Source organism: Epinephelus fuscoguttatus, linkage group LG13 (assembly GCF_011397635.1).
Source record: "Epinephelus fuscoguttatus linkage group LG13, E.fuscoguttatus.final_Chr_v1".
NCBI lineage: Eukaryota > Metazoa > Chordata > Actinopteri > Perciformes > Serranidae > Epinephelus > Epinephelus fuscoguttatus.
The window spans coordinates 21,410,911-21,421,734 of record NC_064764.1 but is presented as its reverse complement, the minus strand read 5'-3'; the positions used below and the strand labels follow the sequence as shown (position 1 = coordinate 21,421,734).

Sequence of the window (10,824 nt, the reverse complement as noted above, 5' to 3'; positions counted from 1 at the left end):
TTCAACTGTAGATAGAGCAAAGTTCATTTTCAGTTGTTTCATTTTGAACATGGTTTTGAAATAATTTAATTAAAATTGCTAAAATTGCTAGCCAACATTGTACAGTTCAGTAATTTCTTAGCGTGAGGCGCCCTCTGCAGGGAGAAATGAGACAAAGCGGCTCTCAGTACTAACCAACTGAATTTATTGACCTAAAAATAAGACCTCCTAATACCAAGACAACACTAGGCAGTTTCCATCTGAGACTCTGTTCCTCACCCTGGTCTCAAACTCAAAATTATTTACAATATTCCATCTTAACACTAGTGCCTGCACCAGACATTCATGAGTGGGCTCCAGTTTCAATGTAGAGGGTGAACAGAATCCCTTTGCTGCATTCATTTCACATTAAAAATGTCCTTTTGATGAACACCAAAGCATTGAATTTGAAATTAAAAAAAGGTAAACATTGCTGAAATTTACAAAAGTATGATTAATCTTAAAAATCAGTCATGGCATTTGACCTGTATTTTGGGAATAAAGCATTGACTATAGTCCAGATAAAAATGCATTTCAATCATAAATAATAAAATAAATAGAACTTTTGTTGGGAGCACTTGAAATGAACACTTGAGGGGCAAACTAACTGTATATAATTCATGTTTAGGGCCAGCTCACTCTTTTACAATGGCATTCAAATAATCATTCTTCATTCTTGATACCTCTGCACTCAGTAGTCAGTTTATTAGGTACACCTAGCTAAAACTAATGCAGTCTAATACAGCAGCTCTGCAGTAAATCCTGCCGACATGAAGGTTATAATGTTCAGTTTGTGTTTGAAACTGAAAGTTGAAACTTTAGAGGCTTTAATTCAACTTTATTATCATTTTGTTGTAATGCACTGTACTGAGAGGTGCTTCTATTATTTACACTAGCCTCACTGATAGAAATGGGTTTGACCTTACATAAACACTTCAGTATGATGTAACATATACAGCCTTAGTGAAGCGAGGATTTATTGCAGGGTTGTCGCATTGAACTGCATTTGCGTTAACTAGGTGGACCTAATAAACTGAACAGATAAATATTTGTTTTTGCAACATTTTTTTTTATCTTAAAAAAAAAAGTATCTCAGGAAACAACTGAATTAAAGTGTATTGATTCTAATCCTGATCTGAGGAGCCTTTTGATCAGAAGCTATTATCTGCATCCACAGAAAACTGTAACAACCCCACCACACCACCACCCATCCCTCCACCACTCCACCCACCCAGTATAAAATTACATCTAAGGCACTGGACGGTTTTGCATCAGTAGAAAAAAGTTCTTTTAAAAAGGGGGACAATGCACATCGTGTTTGTGTGTTTCAGGTTTTCACTTCTCTTTGGTGCAACATTTGGGATTTCTGTGTGTCCAGCTTGAACCCCTTATTTATAATATTAATCCCCTACTGTCATTTATTTTTTGATCCATGTGTCTGACTGGAAAATGCTCAGTGTTTTCGCTTTATAAATCTAACACTGCATGTGTTGGTTGTAATGACTTGGAGTAGTGAATACAAGCACAGAAGAGGCACTTGTCGGCACAGTGCATCGTCACTGTTCCAAGAATCTCAGTTCACAGTCTGATTGGGAGCATTGTTTCAATGCTTCTCTCCAGCAGTGGCACACTGGTTTCTACCAAAGTCCAAACTTCCCGGCAGCAGCAGCAGCAGCAGCAATTCAGTTCTTCTATGTATAAAAATAAATTAAAACTCAATGTCAGTAATCTAAAAAACACTGCATGTTAACTGCACGCAGTGTGGTATACTCATGTCCTAGTATGCCGTTGCATACATAGTGGCTATTTTGTAAAGTGGTAGTTTGTACTCTCAGACGAAGGACCAGAGCTGGTATCTGTCCAAGGGGTTGCAGAGGGTCAGAGAGGGATGCTCATGACGGGCACTCAGACACAACTTCAATTCTGGCATGTAGAAAAACTGGCTCTATACAAAAAGAAGACAAAATTACTTTCCTATAAAGATAACCCAAGTATATGAAATCGCAAAATCAGTGCACAGAAAATCCAAAAGAACCAAACTCACATCTTTCAGTTCCCATTTTTGCTCTGCTCCCACAAACGTGTTCCCGCCTTTATACTGGCAGTCCTCCAGCTTCACAGTCCCCTCAGCCCCGTGCAAACACAGCTCCTTCTGAATGTTGTGTCTAATCTCGTGATGTGTGGAGTACTCAAAATACTACAGCAAAGGAAACGGTAAAAAAATGCAATCAACCTCTGTAATTAAAGAGAATCAGATTTTTCTTCCTCAGAGATAAAAGGTACATTCTCAGACTGACCTGGTTTCCTCCTAGTCCATGACATGGGTACATGATCAGCTGTTTCCCACCCTCATTGTTCTCTCCAACATCCAGACATGAGTCTTTGCCGACATTTTTCACCTACACAGAAAGAGGAGGGAAGGCGAGAGCAGTGAGAGGAAACAAAATGAAAAACTAACATCCAGTGCAAGCTGTTCAAACAACTTTAGTCTCTGGAGTGCTTTCAGTGGTGTCAAATTGGAACTGCTCAGTACCCTCTGAAGATCCCAAGTGGAAACCCACAGTGGCTAGACAGAGCTCTGAGGTTTGGAAAGGGGAGAGCTGGTGGTGGGGTGTGTGATCTTACTGAGCCAAAGTGGAGTGGGTTGAGATCAGGGATGAAGGCTTCTGGATAAACGTTCTTCAAATACCACGAGAAGCTCTTGCACTGAAGCCGCGCACGGAGGTCCACGCGTTTTGAGGTGTCTCCAAAGGCCCTCTGTTAAAACAACGGCAGGCAGGAGAGCAAAGCAGTTTCTTTACATTGATCATTAACACACCGCAGGCATGCTGGATACTAACAGGGCTCAGCTTGCAAGGCTGAACTACAAAGCAAGGATGCTCCGTCTAGACTTCAGATGTAGTCTTTTTACTCTTTACCACTATTATGAGATCTCTGAAAAAGTGTCAGGTATAGAATAAGATCACTTAGCAAATGCTGTGAAGCTGCTTCCCAGATAAGTCTGGAGGTGCTGTTTACATGTTGAGAAGGTCAGTGTTTTCTCAAATATTTCTCTAAAGGTTGCAATCCATACTGAAACTAAAAATTATAGAGCTCAAAGTAAGACAACACAAACACACAAAAACAAAGCCTTCAGAACTATAATGTCATGTGAGTTGCTATTAAACCAACAAGAGCCCACAGCTAAGCTACTGGCCCTGTAAAGCTGTATTTTACCCCTTTTCCTCCTCAATTAGTGCATGTGCACAGGTTGTTTAAACACAGGAAAACCCGCTAATAATAGGCTGTACACTCTGTTCCCATCGCCTACAGACTAGAGCTGTGAACACGGTTCTGCTGCAGACGAGCATGCCTTTTTGATTTTAAATGGTGTGTCATGTTAGATGTCACAGACAGGCCAGAAACAGATTAGTAAACAGCAGAAAGCAGCATGGAGTACTTACTCTGTCTCTTTTTCAAACTCTGTTGATGTCTGCTTAGACAGAGATGGAAGGTATTTAGCAGTGGTGCGTCATTGGCATCTCGCCAGTTAAGGGGCTAAAATAAGCGCATTAATACCCATGTCTACTGCAGGGTCATTTGACCCAGGTGTGAATGCCGATTGTAACGTTTCCCATAACATACAAACGCCAGACGTTAGCAAGTGTAAGTGGGTTTTTTGTGCAGTGGGAAAGGGGCTATACAATGATAGTCAGTTCATGGCCCTCGGGCCAAATCTGGCTCACAATAGGGTCCCAGGTGGCCCGCCAAACATCTTCTAATTCACAATGGAAGTAAACTTATTCACACTAGATTCGTTTTTTTGTACTTTTAATTAACGTACTGACACCTTAAAAATAAGGTGTCAGAGTAAAAGTATCAAAATAGAGATAGAGTAACCAAAGCACTTATCAAAATGCTGTCGCAGCTATTAAATGCGGTAAAGTATCTGATTTATCTTTGATAAAGACCTAGTGTCAGTCGTTGTGCCATTTTGTAGTTAATAAGTTAACAAATCAATTAATTTAAAAATAAAGAATTTCAAAGAAAGATGAATTAAAAGCCTTTTAATGTTTATTCATGTTTATCTGATAAACATTATTAATGTTTGTTTATTAACTGGCCCCTGGCCACCGGTCGTTTTGCAAAAGTGTCCCCCAGGCAAAGCAAGCTGAGTATCCCAGCTGCACTAAATGCCAATATCAGCATGCTGATAGGAGGTTTAAAGTTTACCATGTTTATCATCTAGTTGAGCTCTCTACCATGCTAACATCTGCTAATTAGCACTAAACTCAAAGTACTGTGCAGCTGAGGCTGATGGGAATGACATTTGTTTTGCAGGTATTTGATCATAAACCAACATATGCAGTATTAGTAACTATGATTGGATGGCAGTGCTAAAGCAAAGTTAAGGGTTATTAGAATTCATCCCGAGGGTGATGTGCATGTATGTAATAAATTTTGTTGCAATTCATCAGATAAGTGTTGAGATAGGGCTTGTACAGAATAATTTTTTTTAAAATAACTTCACGCTGTCCTAACATTTTACCAGGGCATATGATATATGATGGGGTTTGTATAAACACCTGACGAAAATATGTTGGTTCTACAACTGTTTTCTCCTGCTGTGTCTGCTGTTGCTAGACAGCTTTTTACTAGTCCTGTTATCCACACCATCCGCAGTCGCCATCTTTCTCAGTTCAGCTGCCTGTTCCATCAGTAGAGACTGACCTCTGGTGGTGCAGTCTATGCACTACATCGCCTCAATACAGCATCTCCATATCAGTTTAATACAACAGGAGCGTCTGTGTTTTTGCCAGCATTGAATATCAAAACTTTGAGATTTCTAAATACCCTGGTATACTGTCATACTGTCATACTGTGAAAATAAAGTGTCAACAGATCACCAAAGTCATTAGGACTCACCCTCTGGGCACCATGGCTACCTGTACCAGATTTCACTGCAATCTATCCAATAGTCTGTGTTGGACCGACTGACATTGATATCCATAGAGAATACTTTGAAATATCACCAGATTAAAAAATAAGACACGTGATACCATCACAAAAAACTAATAAAAGAAAATAATAATATTCAATGTTGGATTTCTTTTTTTTTAAATTTTACTCTGTCATCATCACTTGACTTTTCTAAAGTCAATGACTGTGTTCCAGTGCTCAAACAACTCCTTTGTTGTACAAATTAACAACAGACAAGTATAAGATCACTGCTCCTTTTAAATGGAAGCGTAGCAGCACATTTAAAAGGATTTGCAGGCACCTCACGCTCTTGAATAATGAGAGCACTTACTATAATGACGAGGATGCTGCTCACACTAGTGCGCACTGATAGCTACTACAGTGGATTCCTTGAAGCTGTTGAGGCCGGCGTGTCTGTTTGAAGCCAGCGGGAGAGGGCTGGCCCGCTCTGTGAGGTACAGCCCTGAGGGAACTGTTTATGGCACCTACGAGACCACATGTTGGGAAACGCTGAGAGCCGGTGTCATTTACCAGAGATGACTTCCTTCAGGCCCCCTTTTTCTCTGTCGGTTAACAGCTTTCAGGCCCTAATAGCTAATCTATCTCCCTCCGTTTCAAAGAATGTGTTTCAATTCAACATAATTTATGCATTGAGTATAACAAGAGTGAATGCTAGCATGTGTAATTCTATGCTTTTCCCCGCAGAGGATGTTACATCATGATCAGGCTTAATGCAGGTTGTAATTCACAGACAGGAGTCAGATTTGCTCAAACGTGTCTTAAGGGGGTGTGTAATGAGTGGTCTTAAAAAACACTTATGACCATAAGAAGCAGAAGTTTAAGATAATGCTGCAGAGCATTTGCTGCATTTGAAAAGATCACGGGAAAGGTGTGCAGGATTTTAACGGCGCACTAGTGTCAGAAGCACTACGTACATCTTTTGCCATCTGTGCAGCCTGCTGGTTACGGCGGTAAAAGATCTCCTTGTAGTCGTCCATCCAGACCTCCGCCAGTCGAACCTGGTTACGAGCAATCACTTGTGTTCCCTTGGGAAAGGTATGGGGGCTCTTGGTACGGAAAACATGACCTACAATGGAGCAAGGGATGATCTCCAGCTGTCCGCCACACTGCCACACCTGCAGTTTTATGGGTGACGGAACAAAGAGATGTTTGATAACATACAGGTAGACAAGCCTGTAAAGCCGGATACTGTAATGATGTGTACAATAAAAATCAACATGCACATCCGGAATGACAGCTCAGCAACGTCTTACCCTAAAGGACATTTCAATATTCTCCCCACCCCAGATTTCCATTTCTTCATCATAGCTTCCAACACGGTAGAAGTATTCTTTTGAGATGGAGAAGAGCCCACCAGCAAATGTAGGAGTCCTACAGCGAAATTTAATTTAACATTTTAATGATTTCTAACAAGAAACAAGAGTTTATATAAAGCTGTATATTCTTGCACAAGTTTTGCTTACTTGATAGGGTATGTTTCATCCTTCCTCCTCTGTTTCTCATAATCCGGGAGACTCTCCCAGCCGAAGGAAAGGCTCCAGTCAAAGTTCCCCCGGTTGTGGTTCTGGCCATACGGGGACGGTTTCATGAACTCAAAAGTATTGAGATCAATGGTAGTTATATCAGGGCTCACAACTACAGTGTTATTCTCTGCTATCCTGGCCAGCAGGGGCTCCAGCCATCCATTAAAGCATTCACCTGTTAACACACGCAAATCAGACATTACATCACAACATCTTTCAAGACGAGCAAACATTAGGTGGTTGAGCCAGGGGTGTGTCAGGGTGTGTCTGGCATGCAACTGGTTTTAATGTGTGAGTAATGTCAGCAGTGTTGACTAACAGTGGGCATCCAGAAAGGTGAGAGTGTCACCGGTGGCGACGGAGGCACCCAGCAGGCGAGCAGTGATGAGTCCTTTCCTTTCCCGCTGGCGGACAACTCGAACAATGTTCAGCCGCTTTAAATACTCATCCAGCCTGTCCTTCAACGCATCTGAAAATATGGGATGACCATTAGACGCAGAGTAAAGTATGCTGAGAGTAGCAAAAAGAAAAAATTGAATCTTGTGCACAGTCTTATATAAACAGCCTCATAACGCCTTATTGCTTAAAGTAACAGTTCACCCCAAAATCAGAGATGCAGATTTTTCCTCCCTTCTGTCGCTCTCTAGTGCTAACAAGGTCTGTGGATCGTCTGGAGGAACCTGGTCTTAATTTCTGAAAGAGACATTGCTGTTGAGGTTTTCCAATGTAATTTTTGGCGCTTGGAGCACCACAGGCTGAGTGCCATCTAGCTCAAATATATTCAAGAGAAGTCAGACATCTCTGTGGTCAATATCTCCAACACTCGGCTACTCACCCCAAAATAATCAAGAGAAATAAATAGCACTACAGGTAAGAGGGAAAATATGTATTTTGATGTTGGGGTGAACTGTCCCTTTAAGTGATAAAGACATAATATTCACAGTCCCCATCTTGGAAGGTAAGACTCAAACAAATGAAAAAGTACAAAGCTGTCCTCCTTTCATTTTCAACATGGCTGGCTGTCAGGCGAGCTGCTGTACAGCAGGCCTCCATCTGTGGCCTGCTCACGACAAATAACTGAGCTTAGATACTCAGATGGAGTGCATTTCCTGAACCCTTTCTCCTCTCCAGCATTTGTTTCCTTCCTACATCAGACCTGTTTACAAGAATTAATGCTGACTCACTTCTTAGCACAACCACTGTTAAGTCCTCTTAGGAAAGTATTCACGAGCAGCCCCTGGCTTCCTGTTGTAACCCAGTTCATGGGCCACAGAAGGAGCAGGGAGCTCCTCTCTACACGTTTCATGGCACACCAAAGAGCTGCCCACCCAACATGCTGCATGAAATTGAACCCAAAAGAGAGCAGGGCGGTCCTGAAGGGCCCCTATTGAATTTTACCGTCCACGCTGGCGTCGTCCACCAGGATGATCTCCTTGAGGAGAATAGCAGGGGAGGTGTGGAGGACACTGTATACCGTCCTTAGCAGGGTGCTCCAAGCCTCATTGTGAAACACAATTATCACGCTGGTGGTCGGCAAGGAGGGGCACCGCTTGAAGGTTTGCTCAATACATCTGCAGCAAGAAGGAGAAAGAGCACAAAGATCTGACTGTCTTGTACAGTTCCTGAGTGGCACAATAGTCTAGTTATTACATCTGCAGACTCTCCCCAGTGGGGTGTCCATTTCAGCCATGACACTGCATGTGTGGCAGCCTTTGAAATACCTGCCATATCAGAATGGGAGAACCTTTGTAATTCACCCTAATAAGATGGCCAGTACACGGATAGACTTTGTCTGTGTCATGTTCTGACTATCTACTGACACGTACTTGGACCTAGACACACTTGGATGTGCTGTAATTTGCCAAACACAACTGAGCTTCTCTCAGAACTGGCCACAGTAACTGGGCAGGAGTGCTGAAACAAAGTCCCAGTCAGAACAATTATCTCTGTGGTTTCTGCCTGAGTTTTCCTCCAGTTGCAAAAAGCAAATATGATGAATGTGTGTGGGTTAGACCCCATCTACGTTACACTGATCTGTTAGGGCGGTTTTCAGTGTGTGACTTTAACTTACAGTCTGGGCCAATACATCAATCCATGGAACAGTATGAGGAAAGGAAGAATACTTCTTGTACAGCACCAAAGCTGCATTTACTCCCACTAGGTGGTGCAATTATATGTTGTTTCTAAATCTAAACCATGTAGAAAAGGAAATGACCATTATTTAGTCTGCTATGCTCACTAACTCAATGATGTTCTTGAGGTTTCTTGCACACTTATAAGGTAAAATGAGATAAAGGTGAGGGATTGTGCACAGCTTTATCAAAAGTGTAAAGATTATACAAACTGACATACTCTGGCGGTCTTGTGTCTGCACCCAGGTCTCTGCTCAGGGAGATGCGGTCACTGGCATACAGGTTGAAGCAGTGTTTCTCTTCACCCCTATCCTTCTCCTTCTGCTCCTCAGGGCTCAGTGAGTCTGTGTTAAAAGGTTTACCAGCTGCTCCAGGAGCAATAGGGTTCTGAGGTGGCCTCTCCAGAGCTGGCCTGAGCTCAGCAGCAGTGTAGTGACCCGGCAGACAGGATGCGCTGCCCGCCTTGTCCAGCTGACGTACAGGGGCCCTGATCTGCATCTTTGGAATCACGTCCCTGAAGTTATTGACAGCTCCCATCACCATGCCCAGCATGGCATCCCCCTTCACTGCCATCTCCTTCAGCCAGGGGTCCTCCTGTTGGCTTTGGCTCCCAACTTCCCATTGTATGAAGAACACAAATGTGACAAAAACAAGGGCCACTATCACCAGTTTGACTGGGTGCAATCGTCTTCGGAGCACTCTGCGGAGAGCTGTCATTCTTCTTAAATGGAGAGCAAGCTGGCTTTGGACCGAAATTCAGCTGTAATCAATAAATATATTCAAATGTTTTATAATGATTAGCCTGTATTGTTTTAGAAAAATACAAAGCAGTGACACATTACTTGCCATTAACATCTTAGAAGCCAACTTAAAGTATTTCCCCCATTTTTGTCTCTGAAATAATACATATCAAGTGTGTAGCAGTTCCTATTAAAGCTAGAAGTAGTCTTCTGCAATCTACACATCACAAATGATATTTAAAATCGTCTTGTGAAATCAGCAAACACTGCTCTGGATTGCCTGAGAAGAAAAAGCCCACTTACCACAGGTCGCTGAGCAGACTCAGGTAAGAAAAGTCCTTAAAATTGTTCTTTAAAATGTCACCCAATGGCATCCTGCTTCGACTGGAGAGCCAGTGTGTGCTGCTTGAACTCCAAAGAAACTTTTCGCGGAGACAAAAAGATTTTCTGAGCTGTTCCTCCACAAAACTTCCGTCTCGCTGGATCCAGGTGAGCTCCTCTCAGGTAGAGGGAGGGGACGTGGTGGCGCGCTTGCGCAGAGCGAACTTCTGCGTGTCACAGTCCATACCTGGTGCATGAGAAACCATGAGACGATCCCGTTTAACAAGTTTGCCGATGGCACTGTTTGCTCTGCAGTCTGATTTCCTCTTTTAACTATTGCAAAAATATAGCCTATAGACAAAATCACAACTGGATCAAACATATCTCGGGACTGAACCGCCTCATAAATGCGACCGAGTGGTCTGCAGCCACTTTGACTTCAGGAATATTGCAGACTGTGATCTCCACGGAGTTCCTCACATGCAATAATGGTGCCATTAATAGGATTTGTTCAACTGGTCATTCATTGGGACAGTTGCTGGGTTACAGATAACGAAGGAACGCGCTATACCCCACACACAGCCCACCGCATCCAATCAGGATCTCTGAGAAACACCACATCTTGCACACACAGCTTAAATTTATTAACACAGACTAAAAAACGCACATGGTCCAAGCGCGCGTTTGGAAAAGTTACGCGTCTTCTCGCACGGAGGCGAGTCTGCCAAGATTATTAATCACATCTGATCTGAGCTTCCATTACTGCTGATAAAAAAAAGTTGTAAAAGCTGACACTCACCAGCGGAGTCCAGTTTATCTGATCCTTGAATTTCCCAGGTTCCCCACGGCGGATGGTCTTCATAAAGAGCTGGATGCTTGGACGCGGATTCCAGCCGCAGGGAGCCTGCTCTGGTGCCCAGTTTGACTTCTTTCTGCCTTTGACTCGCACAGTGACTCCATCTGTAGTGACTGTGTTCCCCAGCACTTCCTATCCACGGCAGGCATCCAGTTTATTATGTCCATTAAAATGTTCAGTGTCCTACTTTTTTCCCCACTCACGATTGTAAATGTTTGTCTATGTGGCAACTGTTTGATGGTGGAAAGGGGGTG

At 42.7% G+C, this 10,824-nt stretch overlaps 1 protein-coding gene across 2 annotated transcripts; it reads right to left on the bottom strand.

Moving 5' to 3' along the window:
• Positions 1–163: 163 nt before the first annotated feature.
• Positions 164–10,788, bottom strand: galnt3 (UDP-N-acetyl-alpha-D-galactosamine:polypeptide N-acetylgalactosaminyltransferase 3 (GalNAc-T3)). 2 transcript variants are annotated; one of them, XM_049594743.1, is made up of 12 exons: positions 10,514–10,788; positions 9,697–9,961; positions 8,874–9,413; positions 7,920–8,092; positions 6,841–6,990; positions 6,462–6,696; positions 6,252–6,369; positions 5,913–6,113; positions 2,644–2,775; positions 2,316–2,417; positions 2,063–2,215; positions 164–1,963 (listed from the first exon to the last, which is right to left on the bottom strand). In XM_049594743.1, the coding sequence occupies exons 3-12, from the start codon at positions 9,368–9,370 to the stop codon at positions 1,850–1,852; spliced, it is 1,875 nt and encodes a 624-aa protein (XP_049450700.1). In that variant the 5' UTR covers positions 9,371–9,413; positions 9,697–9,961; positions 10,514–10,788; the 3' UTR covers positions 164–1,849. The 2 variants fall into 2 exon arrangements, with proteins under 2 accessions (XP_049450700.1, XP_049450701.1); XM_049594744.1 differs by lacking the exon at positions 10,514–10,788 and having other exon boundaries at positions 9,697–10,375.
• Between the last annotated feature and the right edge of the window lie 36 nt (positions 10,789–10,824).

Excerpts from the sequence above, each read along its gene's own strand:
- galnt3 (XM_049594743.1), bottom strand. The coding sequence starts at position 9,370 with ATGACAGCTCTCCGCAGAGTGCTCCGAAGACGATTGCACCCAGTCAAA. Across the intron at positions 2,216-2,315 it reads ATGGACTAGGAGGAAACCAG|TATTTTGAGTACTCCACACA; the intron begins GTCAGTCTGAGA and ends CCTTTGCTGTAG. Across the intron at positions 1,964-2,062 it reads AAAAATGGGAACTGAAAGAT|AGCCAGTTTTTCTACATGCC; the intron begins GTGAGTTTGGTT and ends CTTTTTGTATAG.